Source organism: Tachypleus tridentatus, chromosome 6 (genome assembly GCF_004210375.1).
Source record: "Tachypleus tridentatus isolate NWPU-2018 chromosome 6, ASM421037v1, whole genome shotgun sequence".
Classification (NCBI taxonomy): domain Eukaryota; kingdom Metazoa; phylum Arthropoda; class Merostomata; order Xiphosura; family Limulidae; genus Tachypleus; species Tachypleus tridentatus.
Window position 1 is genome coordinate 64,759,171 of NC_134830.1, and position 25,613 is coordinate 64,784,783.

The following is a 25,613-nucleotide window of genomic DNA, read 5'->3' on the forward strand; positions in this document are numbered from 1 at the left end:
AAGTGGTGAAACCAGTTTTAAATGATATTAGTAGGAATACATATAGAAGTAGTGGAAAACAATTTTTAAATGATATCATTTGGAATACTTGCAGTAGTGTTGTAAAATAATTTTTAAATAATATCAGTAGGAATACTTACATAAGTGGTGTAAAATAGTTTTTAAAATAATATCAGTAGTAATACTTACATAAGTGGTGTAGAAAAATTTGAAAATGATATTAGTAAGAATACTTGCAGAAGTGGTGTAAAATAATTTTTAAATAATATCAGTAGGAATACTTACATAAGTGGTGTAAAACAAATTTTTAAATAATATCAGTTGTAATACTTACATAAGTGGTGTAGAACAATTTTAAATGATATTAGTAGGAATACTTACAGAAGCGATATAAAACAATATTTAAATGATATTAGAAGAAATACTTGCAGAAGTGGTGTAAAACAATTTTTAAATAATATCAGTAGAAATACTTACAGAAGTGGTGTAAAACAATTTTTAAATGATATTAGTAGGAGTACTTATCAAAGTGGTGTAAAACATTTTTTAAATGGTACTAGTAGGAATACTTACAAAAATGGTGTAAAACGATTTTTGTTACACATATTATATATTAGTGATATTCTCGCTAGAATAGTTTATATCTTGAGCAATGAGATTCTCGAATCATAAAACCTGGTTACGCTAAGATTTTTATATTTTGAAAATGGGACTTTCTTCTTTAGGAAAAATTACAAATAATTAATTCTGCAAATGATAAATCTTATCCAGTTAAAAGCAATATTTTTTACTTAAATTATTTTATTTTGAATTTTGCGCAAGGCTACTCGAGAACTATCTGTGATAGCCGTCCCTGATTTTGCAGAATAAGACTGGAGCAAAGGCAGCTAGACATCACCACCCCCTGCCACCTCTTGGGTGGTCATCACCTCTTTTATCAACAAAGAGTGGAATTGACCGTGACATTATAACGCCTCCAAAGCTAAAATGGCAAGTATGTTTGGTGTGACGAGGATTCGAACTGCAGCCCTCTGATTACGAATCGAGTGTCTTAACCACCTGGCCATGACTAGGTTTTTTTAAATTATTTTCACCACAGACATTTTCGTGAAGAATGAATTTTTTTCGAGCATATTCTTCTTAGTCAGAAGTTTTTTCTACTATATACATAACTTTGAACAAATCTCATCCATCTTCACTCTTGAGTTAATGTTAAATAAATGCTTCGTGACTTCGCAAGTCTAAAATCCGTTGTGAACAGTGCCTATCAGTTGCATTGAACTGTTTTTTTTTTTCATTCTGGCGGATGGATAATCATATGCTCCGTGATGTATACAATAGTAACATCACGTCATTTGCTACAGCTTGCCTTATAGCCAACTTTAGAAACAGCAGAAAAGGCCATGGTACATCATTCCGAGCTGTGTAACATTTAACTATTCAGAAATATCTTTACTGATATACAGTTGTCGGTATGGAAGCAAATAGAAAAAAAATGAAAGATTTTACTTATAAAAATGAAAATCGGACCGTTTAGATGTTCCCAAATTATCTATTGGGACACTGAGACAACATTCCAAAATTTTGGACTGTTCTGGCCAAACGTCTGTTCACCATTTTAATATTTTCATAAGGGTGCACCGATCATTAGTTTGAGCAATAACAGCAAATATTTAGACAAGAAATTAGTATCATGCTTCTAAGGATATTTGCATATTATTCTCTTTTCATTTGAAATTATTTTGCTCCATATTGTTTTTCGATATAGTGTAACATCATGAATGGCTCTAGGTGCAAATAATTAGCGGAGCTCTAACCAAGACGTTTTAGTTTATAATCCTATTTATTTATTAACTTATTCTACATAACATGTGATACTACTTTGATATGATTATTATGACTGAATTATGTTTGATTGTTGAATTTCGCGTTAAGATACTCGAGAGCTATCTGCGTCCACTACCCCTAACTTAGAAGAGAAGCAGTTCATTAATATCAACTCTTAGGCTGCCGTAATCGAATAGTGGAGTTGGTCGTTATAACATAACCCCCCACCCCAGACCTGAAGATAGCGAGTCGAGTGCCCTAACCTCAGGCCATACTAAGCCTTACTGAACTCTGAAAATTTTCTGATTTTGAATGCAGAGTTATAACGTTAACATACAAAATTAAATTTACAAACGTATTATGTGTTTGTGCATATCTTACAATACTAACATATAATCTATCCATATTCTCACGCATATAAATATGTTCACAACACTTAACAGACAAACCATCCTTTATCGGAGCTTTGTGTGACTTAGGCTGAAATATGTTTAGTAAAACTTTTGCTGGTATTGTATTTGCTGGCTAATGATCACCTACGTCGTTAAACAAAATATCCGTTCTCTTCCCCAAAGAAGCAGCAGAAAAAACAATCTCGAACTAGGTGGAGGTAAAGCACGTGAGAACATGTCAACTTGACAAAAGAAAACAACAACAAAATTCTGATGTATTTCCGTGACATTTCGTGATTTTACTAATGAATGCCTTTCGTAAACCTTTTCCTGTTGCCCTGTGAGAGCTCATCACTGACATACATCCCTTTATCGGACTGTTTTCTTTTGCAGATGGCCAACCACGGAAGTACCACTATTGTCAGACACTTCCGCGCATTTCATTAAGTGTCGCTAAACTTAACAGCTAATAATCATACACGTATATCCGCTCTATTATTGCCCATTAAATTAATCAGTTCTGTCGCAAATAAAACGTACCTTCTACAAATATCATATGTAGCAGAACTTAAAATGTGACCTTCGACTAAAAACGTGTGAATATTCGAGTATACTGCTTCGTGTATAACCTTAAATGTAATGCTATTTTTGCATAATAAATTGAGAAATATGCATGAAAACATGCAACCCTTCTATATGAAAACGAAGTGCTTTTCTTTAGATCCATAGGTCTGTAGACAACCCATCAAGTCGTTGCCATAAGGAAACGTCATGACGCTAATTTTATTTCGAGGATGCCCAATCCCTTGATTTGGAGCAAACGTGCGTTTGCTGTTAACTATACATAAATTGTATGACCATCAGCGGAATGACCATACAGTCTTCTTTTAAAGTAACTAGTTTTCTTATCTGCTTGTTTGTTTGTAGTTAAACACAAAGCTAAACAATGGGCTATCTGTGCTCTCCCTACCACGGGTATCGAAACTCCTATTTTAGTCCGCAAACATACTGCCCTGCCACTGAGGGTGGGGGTTAAAATTGTGTATTTGTTTACTTGCACACTCAAAACATATATTATAATTAGGTTTAGTCATCTGAAATGAAGAGCAAGTGTTAATATAATCCAAGTATCCGTGTAATTGTACGTTTAGTAATGCATTAATGTTCAGACTTAAATTAGGTATGCACCACAACGTGATACCCCGTCTCAAAGCAATTATCTTATCTCAGGACGTCATCACAAATTACCTTATAAGTTTAAGGTATGACAAATACTAATTTAAATAAAACATAATTTGTGTGCGTGCGTGCGTGTGTGTGTGTGTTTGTGTGAGGAAAACGGTTAATACTTTCTAGATTCTGTCTTAATATTTCTTTTATGAACTTTTACATTAATGAACCACTTAAAGGTCCTATTCTGGTAGTAGCAGACACATTTATATCTATTCTAATAATTCTGGCCCAACATGACCGGGTGGTTAAGGTGCTCGACTCGTAAGCTGTGGGGCGTTATAATTTGATGGTAAATCCCATTATTCGTTGGCAGTGGGTGGTGATAAATAGCTGCCTTCCCTCTAGTCTTACACTGCTAAATTAGAGACGGCTAGAGCAGATAGCCCTCTTGTAGATTTGCACGAAATTAAAAACAAACAATCTAATAATTTTAATTAGAGACATTTGAAGGTATCTTAGTGTAAAATGAATAAAAAATAAGGTTACATACGTTTAATATCCTTTTATTTCTTCACTGAGAATTGAAAAAATTCATTATTTCTTGCTATCACTTTTTACTGGTTTTTTCCTCCTGTTCATATCTCACTAACTTCTTTATATCATAGTTCAGCCTTAACTAAAATATTTGTGTAAGCTTCTGAATTTCGTGCAGAGCTGCATTAGTGCTATTTACGTACAGCCGTCTCTAGTTTTGAACCGATGTGCTAGAGAGAATGAAACTACTCAACAACACCCAACACTAAATTTTGTGCTGTTTTAATCGTGTAAAGGTATCTGATCATAATTTTTATAGCGCACCCACAACCCCATTGTTGTGACAACTAGCTTTAAACCGTGTATCTTCGGATGCACAGTCAGGGTACGCTAATCCCTATTTCACGCCCGGATCAATCACATAGATGAAGTTCCATGACTGTGTAGTGTTTTTTGTTGTTTTCTTTTATGAGGGTCTATAATTAAGATAACTTTCTCAATATTTTTATGAAATTAGGTTTAAGATCATTGATTAGAGTTGAGAGAGGTAAGAGAACGGATGACTTTTCATTACTCCCTAAGGGTATGAAAACGACCCAAACTTTAGGTAAATAAACGTAGCGGTTGAAAAACTAAATTTAATTACGTAGAAACTTTCCATGAGTTTCTGTACTGGCTAACTGTTAAACCGTGAATTTTAACACTTTCCAAACTGTTATCATAAAAAATGTATTTTAACTATCTGAAGTAATAACTCCATAACATAACCATTACCTTTCCTGCTCGCACTAGTAATCGTAATGTTTATAGGTGTGTAGTTCCCGGTGGTAACAGCCGGATAGGACAGCACGTTCCTGTATATTTCCTGTCTTTTGTGAACAAATAAACAAGTATCCACAAAAGTACGGTCGAACTTGCTCGAGAAACAAGCAGAGTAGCTATATGTATTTAAATGACACTAAAATACGTGCAAATGTATACATAGTTTTAAAAAATTCCAGCTGCTAAAATATTACAGCTTATTTTACAACTGTAAACGTATATCAGAACAACTGATGGTCAAATATGACGGAGATTGCCTGACAGGTAGCGCAGCTGTGGATTGAAAGGTTTAAGATTTGGGCCATGCTATGTTACTAAACACACTCTATCTCTTTCAGTCGCAAAAGTGTTTTATCTGTGACGGTCAAGTGCATTATTCGCTTAAAAGCACGAGAATAAATAACGGTTACTGCTGACTGGTTGCTCTCTTCCTGGTTAGCGGTTACAAATTAAGGATGCGATAACTGATTCTTAAGTGTCTCTTACCTGACCGTCTAGATTTTGTGTCACAAGATTATTTAGCTTGTAACATAGTCACTTTTATTACTTCGTTAGGAGAGAAAATTTGGAATCATAGATGGCACTGCTAGTCGAAGGTTGTTACTCTGTCACGTATGATGTTTAAATCATTATCAGGTCCTCATTCACTATAACGTAACGTTTACTAGATTATACACATTTAAAAACAATAAAACGTTCATAAAAACCTGTATGTCAAACGTGTCCTTTGCGTAGTATGAAGGAGAATTTATATTCTAATTTAAATTCGAATTATTCATTAATGTTCTATACACACACACACACATAAACATTTCTCCTGTATGAAATAAGGAACAACAAAGGTACTTTACATATCACAAATGAAAGAAGAATAAATAGTTTTCAATACTTTATTATTATTATTATGGAGAATTAAAAAGCAAAACACGTGCTGGATATAAAATGATGGGCGTATCAGTGGTACTTAAGTACCAGAGTACCAAGAATAACGTCTTCGGTATTCAACTTCAAAACTTTCCAACTGCAATTCCTATAATATTTTAGCATTTTAATTCAAAGTCTTACATTTCTTTGTCAAAATATATTTTTATGGTTGTAAACCAATGAAAAGTATTTGTAACTTTTAGCATAATATACTGTGTTTTATAAGTAAGATACTTATGAATAATATTGAATAAAATAAAATAATAACTTTTAGTACTTTCTTAAATTACTCGCGTCTTGGTAATCGCTGAGTATTGAAAAATTAAAATTTGATAGGTTAACACAGAAACAGTGCTTTCACGTTCTTTGCGCAAAGGAAATATATACAGGCAAATTACTTGTTTGTCGAATTGTTTTAACAGTCGTGTTTTCGTTTCTTAAATTTGTAAAAAGCAATGGTTCAGTCGTAAAGGAACAACACTACATCATTTTAACTTGCCTGTACAAGTTATGGTGTTAGGAGGGAAAAACTTGGAATGACATATAGTACTGTTTGTCGAGGTGGTTACTCTATTGCCTATCATTTTATAATTATTATAAGGTCCCTCATTCTTTATAATGTAATGTGTAGTATATTATAAATATTTTTGACATTTGACGACGTTTATTAGAGATAATAGTAACGTATCAACGTAGATATTAGTAAACATTGTTAGTGTGGTTATCATCGCCTCAAATTACAGTAGTCTTAAACTTACATTAAAGATAAAATGCGATCATAGTTTGTGAATCACAGTCGTCTGTCATTTTCTTATCATAGCTTAGAGAAAGACTCACATGAAACATATGAAGTGGACTATGAAATGCTTACATAAGAACCGCGAGCGTGTTAATATGGTAGATTTTTTGTTTGTTTGTTTATTTTGGAATTTCGCACAAAGCTACTCGAGGGCTATCTGTGCTAGCCGTCCCGAAACTAGACTAGAGGGAAGGCAGCTAGACATCACCACCCACCGCCAACTCTTGGGCTACTCTTTTACTAACGAATAGTGGGATTGACCGTTACATTGTAACGCCCCCACAGCTGGGAGGGCGAGCATGTTTGGCGCGACCGGGATGCGAACCCGCGACCCTCAGATTACGAGTCGCACGCCTTAACACGCTTGGCCATGCCGGGCCGATATGGTAGATATTCTGTTCTACAAACGAGTAGCCAAAGACACGAAAAGTCGAGAATTTGGGTAAACTGAAATCTAAACCAGGTTATCATTCTAAATTATTGGTAGAAAAAGCACTTGAAAAATTATGTATGAATAAATAAGTTTAAGAAAAGGCCAAAATAAAACTCGATAGCTTTTGAGAAATGGCTTCTTTAACAGGAAGTAAGAAAAAAGTAATTCGGAACTTCTATTTAGATAATATATATTGAGCTTAGTTACAAAAATAAGAAACAAATCAGCGTAAGTTGAGCTTAGTGTAAAGATAACTAGTAAATCAGCCAAAATTAGGGATTGTTTGTCATTAAACATTTTACCGTATTAAATCTATTGTGAACCTTCACCCTAAACACAGAAAAAAAGAGAAGAATTTTCCGATAGAATTATGATATAATTGTTACACATTCCTTTTTTTTTTTCAAATTTATAACAACGATAATTTACAACTGTTTTTTTTTTTTTGGTTATTAATAATTTTATAATTTTGCCACTACTTTTATAACATATTCAGTTGATCACCAAGAAATTTTCTAAAGACATTGCAGTTCTCTTTTACTGTTTTTGCAGCAAGCATATTTAATTATATACTAAAATTGTAAGGGGCGGCCTAGCCAGATGGTTAGGAACGCTCGACTCCTAATCCCCGTTACTCCAAACATACTTGTCCTTTTAACCGTGGAAATGTCATATTGTGAGTAGCTTAAGAGTTGACGGTGGGTGGTGAAAACTAGTTGCCTTCCCTCTAGTCTTACACTACTATATTAGGGACGGCTTGTGCAGATAACCCTCGTACAGCTTTGCGCGAAATTCAAAACAAGCAAACTAAAAATCCAAGATAGTTATATGAACGTGTAAAGTAAATGTGAATGGGGCCCACTCAGGGTCCTTCAGGAGTCCCACAAGGAGGGGTAGTTAGCCCTATCTTACTTATCATGTATGTGAGTAATATGCCACTGTCGGACCTAAGCTTAAGTTTTGCATCACAATTTGCTGACGATGTAGCGGTCTGAAAAGTACACTCACTCCTTCAATAGCAGCAACAAATCTCCAACCAGTCCTAAATAATATAGAATAATACTGCCAGAAATATAGAATAAAACTAAATGTTCCGAGAAACCAAGTAATACTATTCACCAGAATAAATAAACTAAAAAACAATCCACCAAAGTTATACATGAACGAATCACTTTTACAGACTGCTACCTCGGCTAAATTTTTAGGATTAATTTACGATACCAAATTAATGTGGATACAGCATATTAACAATATCCTGACTAGAATCTAGAAAAGAGCAAAGTATGCAAGAAGCCTATCCAGTAAAAATCAATGCACATCACCTGATAATATAATAAAATCTACAGAACACACATTAGACCCATTATAGAATACGCATGTCCAAACATAACACAAAAACAATTACATAAACTACAAAAATACAAAATTCAATCGTAACCTCAGCTTATAAAATACCCCGCAGTACTTCATCCACATTTACGCACAAGTAAGCATATATGTAGACAGTATCCGATAGACTTTTGCATAATGCACGAAATTATTTTAATAAAAATTGGCATAAAAATGATTTATTAAGTGATCTATGTACATGAGAAACATACTCCTAAGTACCTCTCTCTAATGAATATATATTTAAGAAATATAAATCAAGCTGGCTACCTCGCACTAGACGCTTAAAACTAGTATAATATTCATAGCTTTTGTGTGTGTGTGTATTATTATTTTTCCTTCATTCTCTTTTTTGGTTAAATATATATAAAATTTAAAAAATTGAAGTAAAGTAAAATAAAAATAAGAAATAAAAGTAATAATGAAAAAAACATAAATAAAAAATAAAAAACGGGCAAATCAAGACAATACATGGACATTGCCCTGAAAAGGGCCGGAGTACTCTGGGTTACTCTGGCCCAAAAGCACTACAACAACAACATAGTAGTAGCCGACATGAAAGTTAGAGATGGAAGAAGAGGTCTTGCGCATCTGACCCTCCTGGGTATTTAAAATTCAACATACCCAAATACCCACAAAGAAGAAGCGAAGATAGTTATGTGGAAAATGAATGTATATTGTAGTTTTACGTCACATGCGTGGATATAAAATGTATATAAAATTAGCAAAAGTACGCCAGCAAATGTACGAGTAATTTTTGTGTGGTGTGTACTTTACTGAGTACAGATTTTATACAGCTACTAAACTAGACTCGTTCAATCATTTTCTTACTTATTTAGGTTTTCACCTAAGTTTCTCTACCAAACTTAACCGAACTTGATGCGACAGTTACTCAATACAAACTTGTGACCCCAAAACGCTTGCTTGTGACGTTTTATCAGGAAGGCACTGATAGCACTGCCTATGTAGGGATATCTCGAGATGTTCACAGAAGTGGTATTTTAAATATTTCCCAATAAATCATCAGAACTTTACTGTACTGTACAGTACTTCCTTTTATAACCATATCAATGTAAAGACAGAGTCACAAGTTCTGGTAATGTCTGTAAATATCATTGTAAAAAGTTTGATTTTTTTGTTCTTTATTCTGCTTCTTACTTATTACATGATAACTCAAGAACCAAAACAGTGGTGTCAACGAGTTGCACTGAAGTGACATATCTTCAAACGGGGTATCCACTTGTATAAGTATTATTAATAATAAAGAGTAACTTGAGAAATCATAACTCTAGTGTAAATGATGTTATAATTACCTCTTGAAGTTAGCTTTCTTACGAAAATTTGGCGTTACTTTAAAAAGTTCAAGTACAGGGTGAAACAGGAATTACTATAAAATAAAACATTGATAAACAATAAATATTTCATTGTATTTATAACTTAGTTATAAATATAACCTTCCTGTGACTATTAAAATACTGCATTAAGAAAAAAGTAAAGAAAAACTTTTCGGAAAAGGAGGCAAATGAAGGGATGATTGATTGATTTATCCTTTAAAAAAAATGCACAGAAGATAGCAGCCGTGGCATTTTCATAATGTAGGGATGATTCAAATGTCATCCCTACTATTGTGTTTGGATTGCATTTGAAAGATTGATATTAGCCATCCCTACATTTACTTCCCTTTTTGTTTTTTTAAGTGTTTCCTTATTTGTTTATGTGTATATATATATAGACTAGTATGGCATGACATTTGCTTCGTTAGCTTCATGTAGGTAAGGATGATCAACAAAGAAACCCGCGCTACATGCTGTATTAGACGTCACTTTCGTTTGGCTTCGGTTTATTGTTGTAAAAATTGAATTGGTTACCCAAATCGAACAACTCGTCCGATCACTTAGCCACTAAAACTTTTTTAGGGTGGTCTACCTGAGTTTCTCTAGCAATGTAATCTAAATTGGTTCTTACTGTTCTTCGCTCGAGATTGTTAAGTGAAGGTGCCAGACAAACAAAACGAACATTTGTATTCTGTATGAATATTTATACATTATTCCGGAGGACAACATGTGTATCATTTAACATGATTTAACGAAGTGATAGAAAATACCTATGATTCATAATACTTGCTATTACCAATAATAAAGATTTGTATTTCTGATCTTCTAAAACTCATACAGAAAGTAAGTTTTATACACTTAAAGCTTAAAGTTCAGAGCTTTACCATGGAATGTGTAGAGTCATCAGAGCATGAACTTAGTAAGGTTGAACTATGTCATAAATATTACCTGTTCAATATGAACATAACGTAAAGCCGAATAAAAAGCCATAAATATTTTATTATTCGAGCATTCTTCAAATAATTTTTCAGCTTTGAATGTATACAAAAGTACAGAAAGTTACTATTTAATTAAACATCGGTCAGTTTGGTTGTTGGCTATAGACCACATGCATCATAACTCAACAAATAGAGGAGAGATCTAATTCGCTAGGCTGAATTTAAATAATGTCGAAAATAATTCAGCTGATAATAATCAAGTTTCAAAAAGTGCCCGACTTGACGTTTCAAAGTGATAATACAAAAGTAGTCCTAACAATTTATGATAATACTTAATGCTTTATTACAGGTAGTATTCTGTTATGCACTGAATAAGTGTTAAAAGATAACAAATGTATGCGCTTATTATACTGACAAACTGACTGGAAAGTGCATTCACAAAGTTATTCACAAAAATAGATAACTCTGTTAACATAATTCTCAGACACCCTATATACGTGAGTGTGTGTACCCTAATTAAAATATTTCCATTACATTATGTTATACGCTTTTTTAAATACAGGCGAAATACAGAATTATAGAAGAAAAACATAAGAAATGAACTATACTAATTTTAATAATTTTATAGCAATATCATATTTTCCATAAAGATATGTACGTTTAATGTTATGCTGTTTTATCGTCCATTAAATCATCAATATAATAACAAAAAACAAACAACAACGAACGTATTGTTAAAATTTCATTTAGATTTTTCATATAGATGCGTGTAAGAAAAGTATAACAGAGATGAAAGACAAAGACTCATAAGGCAATAAATATTTTCTTGTTTTTTTAGAATTACAAATGAGAAGTGTAACCTGTTTTGTGTGTGAATATTTCACTGTTTATAGGTATCCCAATTATACCAAACTTTGGATCTTCTGATTCACTGCTTGAAGAAAGCCAAGCATCATTACAGTTTATTTTGTTATTTTCGTATTTAAACAAATGGCTTTTGGGACAGTTTTTAAAACGAAACATTTAATTGTATTTTTATCTGAGCAAAACTTAGAAGTAGATATTATGAAGTAAATCGTAGTAGTCTGTGTAACGAATTGTTTATTTTTTTCAATTAAACAAGACTCAAAGCAACTTCGCGGAAGTATTGTTGTAAAAAAACAACAAAAATAAATAAAAGAACAACATAAGAAACTCACTTTGATCACCCTGTGTAGCTAGTTTTGTAGTTGTCAACGAGCCCAGAGAAGGATTATTCGTTCCATTATTTCTACTAGGGGATGGCTTATGTGAAGTGTTCACAACAATGGTCGTCGAACAAGTTTCAGTAGAATTCGTTGATGTTGGTAAGGTGTTGTCTAAAGAACAATTATCCTAACTGAATTATCATTCCTTTTATAACATATATATTCATATATATGTTAAGTTTTTTATATATGCAAAATTAATAAATGACTAACAATGTCGTAACATACTGCAAGAAATCGAAATCACAAACATAAATTACGTTCATTAATGGAAAGTAGTATTACTGAATTCCCTTTGATTTTTAATATACATGATTTATTCATATATAATATAAAATTTACTTTAAACCTTTGGTTTTCGGTCAAATTGTTTTGCTGAGCTTGGATAAAAAAGTGCAGTGAATATTTTCATTATTTTATATATAATTTTCTGACTTTCGATAAAGTCATAATTAACGAAGTTAACTGGAATTTTAAAATACATAAGGAATTATATAATTACAGAAATTACAGTTTGTTTGTTTTTGAATTTCGCACAAAGCTACTCGAGGGCTATCTGTGCTAGCCGTCCCTAATTTAGCAGTGTAAGATTAGAGGGAAGGCAGCTAGTCATCACCACCCACCGCCAACTCTTGGGCTACTCTTTTACCAACGAATAGTGGGATTGACCATAACATTATACGCCCCCACGGCTGGGAGGGCGAGCATGTTTAGCGCGACGCGGGCGCGAACCCGCGACCCTCTGATTACGAGTCGCGCGCCTTACGCGCTTGGCCATGCCAGGCCCCAGAAATTACAGAAATTTTAAAATACATAAGGAATTATATTTATATTATTACAGAAATTACAGGAATTTTAAAATACATAAGGAATTATATTTATATTATTACAGAAATTACAGGAATTTTAAAATAATAAGGAATTGTATTTATATTATTATAGAAATGATAGGAATTTGAAAATACATAAGGAACTGTATTTATATTATTACAGAAATACTAGGGCCTACCTCTATGACAAAAAATTATCAGCAATATTGTTAAACAGTATTAAAACATTATTAATATTCGGAAATAGTTATACCCATTTATCATTCACATTAAAAATTATGATTGTTTTTTTTTTTCTTTCTGGAACGTTGCAATACACGCACAACTGTACTTTTAAGGTTACTGAAGTCATAATAAAATTGCTTTTTTTCATTTTCAGCTGAATAATTATTTTAAAACATGCTGTTATTTGGAATTATGATATGTCTAAAAGTAGCTTTAATTACGATATTCACATGGAAAGCCACTGTATATTTTTGAATAAATTAAGCTAACCCATGTCATCCTTAACCCTTTGTTTTAAAATTGATTTCACCTGTTACGGCTTGTTTAGTGTATCGAAAAGAGTAGTGTATGAATAAATAAAACATATATTATATTGAAACTATTTATACCATTAACGCTATATTTATAAAACATCAAATGCATGACAAGTTTGATAAATGTGAACAAGTACTTTAGTTTAGGGGTTTCATGTTTATTTAATACGGATACGTATATTTTGGGATATGGACAAAGTCTATCACTCAAATATTTTTATACAGTTTATTTTTTTTATTTAACATCTCAGTGGCAAACCGGTATGTCTGCGGACTTACTGCGCTAAAAATTGAGCTTCGATGCCTGTGGGGAAGAGAGTATAGATGGCCCATTGTGTAGGTTTGTGCTTAATTCAAAAACAACTTTTTATTACTTATTGAAGATATTTTGAAGGTTTGTATGTTCGCAATTTTATGTTTGTTTGTTTCAGAGTGACAACTTAATTATGTCAGGAAAATTACTTCAAAATAGTGTTCGTTTCCAAGTGAGAGTCTAACTAGGTAGGCTTGGTAATTATAGCTTGTATTTTGCAAGATGAGAAATTACACTTTGTTACATAAAATTGGCATCTCATTAAAAAGAAATGGTTCTGTTTCTAGTAAACAATTGTCAAACACATTTTTCAGTCGAATACAATAGACTAAAAATTTTCAAAAATGACTGTAAAATACAAAGACATACGTATAGGAAAAAACAATTTTGTCCGAACACAAAACATAAAACAAAAATATGATGATTTAATTCATGTTGAGAAAAACTTAGAGCACTTGTCTACAATTGAAACATCGTTCATAAACTTCTTGAATATTTATAAACATTAGAGAAATTTTGGTGGTCGATTTCATTTGATTTTCACATTCAAGTCTTATAGTTATAATTTTTCACAAAGTTTGCATCTTATGCTTCATCAAAGTAACGCCAAATTTTTGCAAAAATCTGTATTTATTAATAAAAATGCAACACCGAAAGTTAGTTTGTTTTAAAGTGAGAGTTATTAAGGAGGTGATAAGGTCAAATCAGACTTTGTCGTAGATCCGTATATCTTCAGTACTTTATGTGTAAATTTTTGTAAATAAATGTGTAACAAAACCTGCTTGATACTTCAATAAAACTGAATTTTTTATCTAGATGTCTACTATTTATACATGTTTAAAACTTTGCAAGTTAAAGCAACTCATATTCACCACTAACAAAATTCTAGTTAAAGAACTTAAAGTAATTGTGAATATTTTATCTCTGACGCTAACTACAATTTAAAAGTCAGATTAAGCAGTAGAAATGGAAAGTGAGCAGTCGAAACATTGTGTAAGCAGAACACGTGTACTAATTTGCTAAAAATTCCATCAGGTTAAAATGATGGGGAAAAATACGCAACAATTCGTCGACACTGTTGTCAACGTTTGAATGATTTTTCTAACAGTTTCTTTGTTTTATTAAAATATTTTTATTATCATTTTATTATTTGTGGTTATCGCCTTTCCTGAATTAACAGTTTAATAAACCTGAGTTATCAGTTTAGAATATCATATCAAAATTTTATTTGTACCCTACACTACATGTTTGCACAAACTTTTGAAAGTAGGTACTTTATGTCAGGACTGAGATAGAAAAAGATACGTTTTAAGTTATTCGTCTAATTTTTTTCTTCAAGAATTATGTATAAGGTACAGACTATTAAATAATGCAGTAACCGAAAATTTAGTGTTTTTCTAACTCGGATGCTGTACTTAACACCGTGATTATTTCAGGTTTTCGGAAAAACTGATATGTACGTTATGGGCATTGCAAATACTATCACGTTAAAATCCGTACCTTAAAAAGAATGCAGTTCAAATGAACATTGTCTTTTCAAAGCACCAACGAAATTCGGTTTACATTTAATATTGTTGACATCGAATAATTCTAATTTAAATACCTGTACTAATCAATGGACAGTATACAAATATATGGTATAGTTCCTGTATGACAGTTAGAATACTTATTATCGAGTCTATACTAATACATACCTCACAAAAAAGATATATACTTTCAGTTCAGCTTCTATATTATTACTGTTTATACAATTATTTCCCCTCTTCCTCAATATAAAACATTCTAGTAACGTGTGAACCCGAGTTTGACAAGGTGGTTGATTTTCAATATAATTGTCCACGTGACGTTTTACTCACGTGATTTACTTCATGCACGAGAATACCTCACACGTTTTAACTCTATAAATTAGCAAGCATTGTTTCACTAATTTAAAATTAAAAAAGAAACGGCACACTAGTATATTATAATCGTCTAGAGATACTACAGACGTCGAATATGTGAAACAAGGCATTTTTATTTATAATTCTTAGACATTACTCCCAGTTTCTCACTCTATTACACTAAACTTCTATTCACCGTAGCGGTTATAAGCACACGCTCAGTGTCTCTTACTTTTAATTTAAGACCCGGCACGGCTAGGTGGTTAAGGCACTCGACTTGTAATGTGAGGGTCGCGGGTTCGAATCCTCGTGACACCAAACATGGTCGCCATTTCAGCCGTGGGAGAATTATAATGTTATGATCAATCCCACTATTCGATGGTAAAAGAGTAGCCCAAGAGGTGGCGGTGGGTGGTGACGACTAGCTGTCTTCCCTCTAGTCTTACACTGCTAAATTAGGGACGGCTAGAGGAGATAGCCCTCGAGTAACTTTGTGAGAAATTCAAACAAATGTTTTATTTACATAAGCACCAGTCGAACTACAAATGAACATCAGACATTGATAATTAGGACTCGACGTAATGTAAGTAATAGAACTTAGCATTGGCTACAACTGACATGGGTAATCGAATATTTAAAACATCAAAGAAAGAAAAACAGATTTAGTGAACAAATATCTCAAGCAACCTTTCAGGCTTTTGACGTGAGTGCTTATATTTGTATGAACTTATTTATATGGACCATTACCAAATTTGTTTGTTTTTAATTTGTTATGCTTGTGCATTAATAAAAAAAACACACACACTAAAAACGTGGTGATAGTCCAAATAAATTGCTTAATACAAAAACATCAAGTATTTACTTTCATGATCATATACTTTTCAGTAGCTAAGTGTTATGTAATCTAATCGCATTAAACACACGCTGGTACAGCGGCAAGCCTACATATTTACAACGCTAAAATCAGGAGCTCGATTCCCCACGCGGCTTTATTATAAGAAAAAACAAAACAAAAAACACTAATCACGTTAGACTTAGTGTTGGGTTTATAGCATAGGTTTATACGTTTAGTTTACAAACTTGATATCACTAAGATTCTACTTGAAATAGAATATAATACGTTTTATACAGTGGAGCGCCATTAAGCCGCGGACCAGTAAACCGCGAAATCGCTTAAGCTGCTGTAGCAAGTCTTGTGAGCGATGTGAGCGAGGATTGTCGCGGCTCACAGCTAATTTAAAAACATGTAAAAACGCGGCTTACGAATTTAATATTGGCTTTATAACTTCAAGGGGATATTTAAAAAGGATTTGTTTTAATTGGGGAAATAAATTAAATCAATAATTAAAGTATTATTTTTAATTCGATAATCCGATATTTTTATGGAATTGTATAAATATTGGCCACAAACCCAACAGAAATCACTTCATTTTCTGAATTAATAGTGAGCATATCATGTTGATAAATTCCTACCACATGAGTACCAAACGTAAACATGCATCGTATGACGTTCAGCAAAGGCTAAAGTTAGTAGAGAGTTAGGCATACCTGAGTCTAAATTGCGTGGGTGGATTAAAGATGAGAATAAATTAAGAGCATTTCTTGATGAATTTGATGAGGGTGGTTTGAAACGCAAGAGAGCTAATAATTTATGCAACTGCGCAACATCGCTACCACGAGATTTCAAATGGCGGCCCGCATGCAACACGGGAAGACGAAATTTTACAATAAAAAGGTTTATTTTTATTGTAATCTTTATATTATTAATAAATCTTAATCAAAATTGTGTTGTATATTTTATTTATTAAAAAGGGGAAAAGCGAACCATCGCAATGCATTGGTCGTTTGTGTTAAAACGGCACTTGTTAATTGTATCTGAATAGTCTACACATTAATATTATAATGATCACGCAATGGCCCGGATGAGGATCCTCGGCGGAGCTGTTGGCGACTTCGGCTTTTCAGTCACAAAGGTTTAAGCCGCGGTAAAGCAGGTTGACCCCCCAAATACCGCGGCTTAACGGCGCTCCACTGTATGTTACCATTATTACAAATATTTACTTTATATTCATATTTTGCAGGCTTTACGTTTTGATCTCTGCAGCAACAAACTACGTTTCACTCTCTAGTGAGAAAAGATAATATTAAATAAAGACAAATATGTATCTTTATGGCGATAGCAAATTAGTTTAATAATTAATTAAATTGCTATTTAGATGTAATTGAAAAAAATTGTAACGCGCTGTTTTCATTAATTCCAAAGCTTATTTACGACATAATTTATTTTGTTTCATACCTTACAGGTTACCATTCAAAGCTACACTAACAACGATATTGTAATAATTATATCTCGTGCAGCATATCGATGCAGTTTACACAAATAACTTACCTTAAAATATTTTATAAATTAATCAGCGAATTTCAGAAAATAAAAGGCAGTTTTATATTTATGTATTTGAGTGCTTTTATAGCCTGTTTTCATCCCAATTTCGGTATTTATTTTCATTTTCACACAAACGACAAATACGTAATAAGCTTTGAACACTGAGAATCGTAGTATTATTATTGTGTTGAGAAAGCACTTACAATTATAAAGATGAATACATATCATACTAATTAGAACAGAAACATAATATGAGTATGTAAACAGGCGTAAATAATCCACTTATGACAACTTTCATTTCTTTTTGGTTCTAAGTATTTCTTTTTTTCTTTCTTTTTGTTCACACTTTCCCATTCTGTTTATCTTTATACGTACATACATATAAACCTATAATTAATTTTTGCTGCGTAATAAATTAATTGTTATATATATCGCGTATAATTCATTCTTATTTATTAAAAACGTAGCTGTTTTTTACCAATTTCATAATATGAGTTATGACTAACAACATACTTTTAAAAGCCTACTTTTAATACCCCTCACCCTCCAGTGATCCAGCGATAAGTTTGAGGGCTCACAGCACTAAAAACTACGTTTCGATACTCGTGGTGGGCAGACTAGCTTTGTGCTTGATAAAAAAATAATCTTCAGATCGAAGGAAAGTTTGCTTACCTGTAATACGTGTAGCCTTGTTTTCTTCGTTCACTTCAATCGTTGTGCTTGATTTAAACATACTTTTGGCTGGAAAGTTTTCTTCTCTGCGAATAAACATGTGATAAATGCTATTGTTCTTAATATGATAGCATAACCTGCGTCAAATTTTCTTGTACTTTTTTATTATTATTAATTCAGATATACAATATGCATATCACGTAAAACAACAACTGTTACAAGCTACTTCAATTATTAAAATAATAGCTGAAAATAATAAAAATTAAAAATGATTCAGAAACTTAACCTGGCATCGTGAACATTCCTTACATTTACAAATACTATTTTTTTTTTGTAAAATTACTGTAGTGTTTTTGTCAAAGGTAAACACATTGTTCTTGACATGTTATTTGTTATTTACATGCGCAGCAGAACTGCGTATTCATTATTTATATTGTATTTTTGTAAACCTAACTGAATTTTAAAAAAATATTAACGAGAAGAGAATGTGTGTCAAACACGATATAAGTGGCATCTATATAAATACCTAAGCTATTAACCTCATATCTATATAAAAAAAAATATTAAGTTCATAATAATATTTATGCTGTATATTTTATTTTGGGGGGCCAGCATGGTCAAGTGGTTAAGGCGCTCGACTCGTAATCTGAGGGCCGCGAGTTAGATTTCCCGTCACACCAAACATGCTCATCCTCTCAGCCGTGGAGCGTTATAATGTGTCGTCAGTCTCACTATTTGTTAGTAAAAAAGTTGCCCAAGAGTTGGCGGTGAGTGATGATGACAAGTTGCCTTCCCTCTAGTCTTATCCTAATAAATTAGGGACATCTAGCGCAGATAGCTTTGCGTGAAATTCAAAAACAAACTTTATTTTTCATTATGTATTTATTTTTCCATACCTAAATCAAATTCAAACATCCACCGGCTTATGTTATATGACAAACCATTGCAAAATATTATTTTTCTTTTTTGCCGTCAAATAGCTCTTTAAAATCAAAAGATTGTTTTATTTTAGCTGTAAGTTAGGGATTATTTTTCTCTGATTAAAACCTTTTTACATTAGAGTTCGATCCTATAAAAATAGCTGGACTAAAAAGAAAGACATAACTCATTTCATTATTCTTTTTCATTGGAATAAAATATTGTGTTTTTTTTTCAATTTAGTAATTATTATCATTAAACTTACAAAACCCCTTCTGCTATTCCTGAAAGAGGTTTTGTGTTCTGGCAATACTCAGACTTCACAATATTTCTAACAAACAGGCTCATATATCACCCTCTTAACGAAACTATACAGACTGTAACTTTACAAAAATGAAAGAACAAAAGTTACATTGTTGTAAAGCGGGTAATATATATTTCAACATCTACATTATCTAGCACGAAATCTTCTCTAACCAATATAAAACAATACACTCTATACCCAATGTCTCGACAGAGATCACAAAAACAAAAACGTTTTCAAATATAAACGTATAACAATTGTAGAACGGAAAAAAAGTTTTGGCTTACAGCCCTTTGTTGTTTGTTACTCTGTTTGCACAATAATTCACATCTGTAAGAGTACTATCTCCAGCCTTAGAATTTGGAATGGCTTTCACATTTTCTGGAAAAAGAAAGTGTGTATGTATGTTCCCCCCAAAAATAGGTTGATGCTCAAAATCACAGTCAAGGCCATACTGCTCGATAGAGGAATGTGTCACCAAACTTGGTATAGAGTGCCCTGAATACACGTTATTCGCAACGATTAAATTTCATTTTTAATTGGAGATGAAAATCTTGGAGCGTGAAAATGATACCGTTGTTTTTGTTTTGTTTTGTTTTTGAATTTCGCGCAAAGCTACACGAGGGCTGTCTGCTCTAGCCGTCCCTAATTGAGCAGTTTAAGACTAGAGGAAAGGCAGTCAACTCTTGGACTACTCTTTTTCCAACGAATAGTGGGATTGACCATTGCATTATAACACCCATACGGTTGAAAGGGCGAGCATGTTTGGTGCGACTGGGATTTGAATTGTTCTTCTTAACTTACCTTATTCAAATATAACGTAGATTTGTTTCTGGCTCATAGCTTCATAATGTAATAATTAAAACAGTTTTCATGATCTCCACATTTATTTATTTTTCAACTTGTGTTAAGATATTTCTGTAATTGAAGTTTATCTAAAGATTGAGAAATTATAGCTAAAATATTAATACATCCGAAAGGACTTAGAATAATTATAATAATGATATATTATATCATGTTCTGAAGGGTTAGTTTAATTGTTTTGATATAAAATATAAACACAATATCTTACAGTAAGAAGTATCTGAAAATTTCCGTTTGGTTATCAAACTCCTAAACAGTCTGATCTGTCATTTATACAAATAGTTAATAGCCCGAAATAAAAACAGTCTGCATATTCTAATACAATAGCATGTTATACGTCAATGTGTAGCATTTATTTAGCATGAATCACAGTAAATTTCTGATCATTCGACAGTGCAGTGTTATCATAGCTTATGACATGATATTGTGTGACTTTTCTTTACGAAGAAAAATATTCATTCACACAGCAATTGAATAACGTAGAGTCGAAGCAAAACTGTGAATAAATGAACCTTCAGTTTTTCCAAGAAAGTGGAAACCTCGCACGTCAAAGCATTTTGTACCCCACGATGGACCCTGAAACCATATACCAAGTCATTTAGGAGCAATGCTATTGTTCTCAAAGATTGGTTACGAAAGAGAATCATTCAGTCCCCCAAAAAAAGTTGCAATAAAGGCTGAGAATGAATATCTTCTGTTACTGTTAACAAAATAATAAACAAGGATTTGAAGTTGATGAAGTTTAACAAGTTCCCAGCTATGCCTTGAAAACAGTTGCAGTTTTCACGATAAATATGTCAATCCCATCAAACAACATACCTTTCAAGTCTCCTGATGAAACTCAATGGAGTTTTCTTTTAGTTCTATTTAAATATGATCTTGGAAGTTGATTCCCAGAAAATGTGTTGTCAGACAGTGGTGTGTAACCATGATTATAAAAATGAGTACGATCGAAGATTACGAAAGTGTATGGTAACTAAAAGAAAGTGCCCTATCTAAAATGTTAATGTTTAAAAATCTGCTTATTCTAATGAGCAATTTTTCTCCAAAACATATAAAAATCCTAATTTTTTGACATTTTACAAAGTCTTGTTGTCCTCAGCGTGCTTTTGGTAATAGTTAGATCTCTTAGAAATTGTCATTTTAAATATAAAAATTTCTTTATAATGAATCACTATATAGTTCCAAGAACAGTAGCAAGCAGACTTGATACACTGTTCATATAAGGGCAGTTAACCCTTATTATATGTAAATTTGTACAGGTGACGGTTTTTCCAAAAACAAGAGATTTTACCGCCTAGAAATTATTTTTTGTTGCACGTCACAATTATAGCAAAATTGAGGAAAGCGTAGTTTAATAGCAGCTTTCCTAAATATTTAAGTTTATTTAGGTTTTTAACTGTTTTATTGCTGATGGTTTATATTTTGATCATTTTATATTAATATTCACCCCCACAAAAAAACAACAACACAACAACAAACAAATGAAAAAACAGGATATTGTAAATGTTTTAATCTTTCAGAGCAGTCCTCAGTGATTCAATGGTATGTTTGAAACTTTATAATGCTAAAATTCAAATTTTGATACCCGTTATTGGAGAAACACAGATAGCTCATTGTACAGGTTTGTGCTTAACAACAAGCAAATAAAATTTTGAAAGGTTTTTAAGCTATTAAAAAGTTAACGTACATTCATCACAAGTCTTTTCATTGCTACTGTTGCTTTAGGCTTGTTGTAGTGAATGCTTATTAGTTATAAAATACTCTTAACATCCAGCTAGCAATGTAAAGAATGGTTTTTTAATAGGTGGCACAATCAAGTTTTGAAGTAAATTACTGTTATAAACATATATCATTTAGGCCTAATTTTGGTCTTACCTTCGTAACGTTAAGTTTAAGGTGTCTCCAGTGGTTTGTATTAATTGGTGTGCCTCAGCTTGAGTCAGAGAGACAATGGATCGTCCATTAATAGCATCTAAGACATCTCCTTCTCTGATTCCTCGCAATGCAGCTTTGCCTTCTCTTGTCAACTACAGATTATTAACGAAACAGTTATATAGTTTCTCAAACGTCAATAACATGTTTACAACTAATTAAAATAGAAAGTACTTTTAAAACGTTAGTGTTATATTTAAATAACATTGTGGCTTTAGCATTATGATTCCCTTCATAAGCAATATAATTTTATAGCAAGTGATTTACTGGTTTTTAACTTTTAATGGTGTTTATAATATCTAAATTAAGTTATAGTTAACATGTTACATATTGCAATTCATTACTTCAAGGTTTTCCTGAATCTTTGTTTCAACCACAGAATTTGTAACGATCAAAAGATAAGTCTTATCTTGCTAAACCAATGAAACGAAGAATCAGCTTAAAACTTCTGGTTTGTTTTTAATTTTGCCTAAAGCTACCAGATGACTATCTGGACTGGCCTTTCCTAATTTAGTAATGATAGACTAATGTGAAGACAGATAGTCAACACCAACCATCGCTCACTCTTGAGCTACTCTTTACCAATGAATAATGGGATTGACTCATACGTTATAACGCCCCTACAGCTAAAAGGTTGAACATGTTTGGTGTGAAGGGGATTTGGACCGACGACTTACCCAGGTGGCAAGTTGATCGCGCCCTAACCACCAGACTTTAAAGCTTTTCAAAACAAACTATTTCGGATAATTACATCCACCCATGAGAGCTGTTTGGTTCTGACACAGACAGAAGTTGATGTATTCGTAGAAATCACACAAATAAAAAACTTTCTACTCAAAGGTGTTGCAAGCAGTAATTTTCATTACTTCTGCAGAATTTTCAATGATTCAGGGTTATTGCTTATCCTACAAAATCATTGCAACGAAAAATCAACATAATTTAACGATATTTATTTTGAATAGTTACATCTGGCTTCTACGGTCTGTTTAAATGTGACTTGAATAAAGTTTTCAGACATCCGTGGATATTGTGCAAGTAAGAAACTTGTTATCCAGGGACGTAGAAAGGAGCTTTAAAAGTAGTATAACCCAATAAACTTTTTAAATTTCTAGACAAATAACAGGACTCAATTTGTCAAATATTAAGTAAACACTCAGAATGATATTCTGAGCATTATTTTTTAAGCCTAAATCGATCAAAAAAAGCGATTTGGGTCGAGATATGCCAGCTTCTTCTCTAAACTAAGTAAGAAAAGTCCTTTAAGGCCCTACCTGGTAGTAATGAAGTTATAAATATATATATATACACACATACATAAACAAGAGGGAATGTTCAATAGTCGTGGCACTTCAACTTTTTTTAGGCAGGATTAGATTGCTTGTTTTTGGAATTTCGCGCAAAGCTACACGATGGCTAACTGCGTTAGTCGTCCCTAATTTAGCATCGTACGACTAGAGGGAAGGCAGCTTGTCATCACCACACATCGCCAACTCTTGAAATATTTTTCTACTAACGAATAGTGGGATTGACTGGACATTATAACGCTCGCATGGCTGAAAGGGCGAGTATGTATGATGTGTCGAGGATTCGAACTCGCCACTCCCAGGTTACAAGTCAACCACCCTAACCACCTGGCCATGTCGGGTCTATGGAAAAATAGAGTAAATTTATTTATGAGACCTTGGACATGGTCAAATATCAATCGAAAGGGACTGACCTCCCAAGTTCAAAACTATAACAAGATCTCAAAGCGGTTAAGATATGACGAAGCTATAAGTCAAACGTTTGTAATTGAATTACATAAATAAACACTCATAGTATCTCAATAAGCCGCTATGCCTCGGATGAAAAAAAAGAAATTGATATATTTCATATTGTTATTACCTATGCGAGTATGTTTACAATAGTTAAAAATAGGATGTAGGGCTTCATTTTTGAATGAATGACAGACTGGCTGCTGGTAGTTTAGAGTTATGTGAGATTAACGGCTTTAATGTTTTGTCCAAAAACAACTCTACAGCCTTCCTCGTGATTTCTTATTTTTAACTCTTACGTGATAGTGACACCCAATGTCGACTGACAATAACATCCAAACCATTGACGTTTTGCTACGTGTTAGTTTTAACTTCTGATTCATCAAAGCTATAATAACTTTCCTGTCTTACACGCAGCGAAACCGTTGGGGTGGGAGCACGTGCCCCCTCAAACTTCTATCCGGTAGCTAAATGCCCCTTTGTTAACATAATATATAATGTGCCCACAAACGTCGGTATACCCCCACCTCCAAGAAACAAATCTGTTTCTCCGTCTGTAACGGTTTGGTGATAACGCTTCTTTTTGTTCCAGTTTGATGGAAAAACCATTTTAAAAGGAAATAATACAGCGTCCCTGTTTCTGTCTGGTTTTTACTTATTGTGCAATTTTAGCAATGAATTGCAGACGTGCTGGTGCGAATTGAAAACACAATTATATTTGTTCTAAAAGGTCAGATTTGGTTTACTCTTTTAGCAATATTTTGCAATAAAAACCAATTAACAACTGAACGAAAAAACAAACAAACAAAACAAGTTACAAGTGAGTTTCAGAAATAATAAAACAAGATGTAATACTTTACTACAGTTAAAGTTGGTGAATCTAAACTTGGTTGGATTTATATACTTTTATAGTGGTATAATTTTTATACTGTATTACCAATGCCAACTTATTAATTTCGGCTTTTACCACTTTAATGAGAACTGCAATACCAACGTCAGGAGGTAAGGTTAATTTACTTACCCCCCATCCTATGGTTTATTTGTTTTTTAGAATTTCGCGCAAAGCTACTCGTGGGCTATCTGCGCTAGTCGTTCCTAATTTAGCAGTGTAAGACTAGAGGGAAGACAGCTAGTCATCACCACTCACCGCCAAATTTTCGGTTATTCTTTTACCAATGAATAGTGGGATTGACCGTTACATAATAACGCCCCTTCGACTGAAAGAGCAAGCATGTTTGGTGTCACCGGGATTCGAACCCGCGACCCTCAGATTACGAGTCCAACGCCTTAACCCACCTGACCATGCCGGGCCTCCATCCCATGGTAAGACCTTAACTGTTTTTCTTTTCTCTCATATTCCACAACTATCTGTGGGCAGTCAATGGTGATATACATGTTGAACGTTCTGG

The 25,613-nt window shown here is 33.0% G+C and overlaps 1 protein-coding gene across 11 annotated transcripts in view; it reads right to left on the minus strand.

Annotated features, from left to right (window-relative positions):
- The window catches only part of LOC143252697 (uncharacterized), a 119,866-nt gene that overhangs the window by 74,400 nt on the left and 19,853 nt on the right, over positions 1–25,613 (minus strand). For 10 of the 11 annotated variants that reach the window (XM_076505241.1, XM_076505244.1, XM_076505243.1 and 7 more), the window contains exons 2-4: positions 22,394–22,545; positions 18,430–18,515; positions 11,765–11,923 (exon numbers count right to left, since the gene is read on the minus strand). In XM_076505241.1, the coding sequence (XP_076361356.1) occupies positions 11,765–11,923; positions 18,430–18,515; positions 22,394–22,545 (397 nt within the window). Of the gene's footprint in view, positions 1–11,764; positions 11,924–15,188; positions 15,327–18,429; positions 18,516–22,393; positions 22,546–25,613 lie in introns of those variants that run through there. The other variant, XM_076505248.1, reaches the window with a different exon arrangement.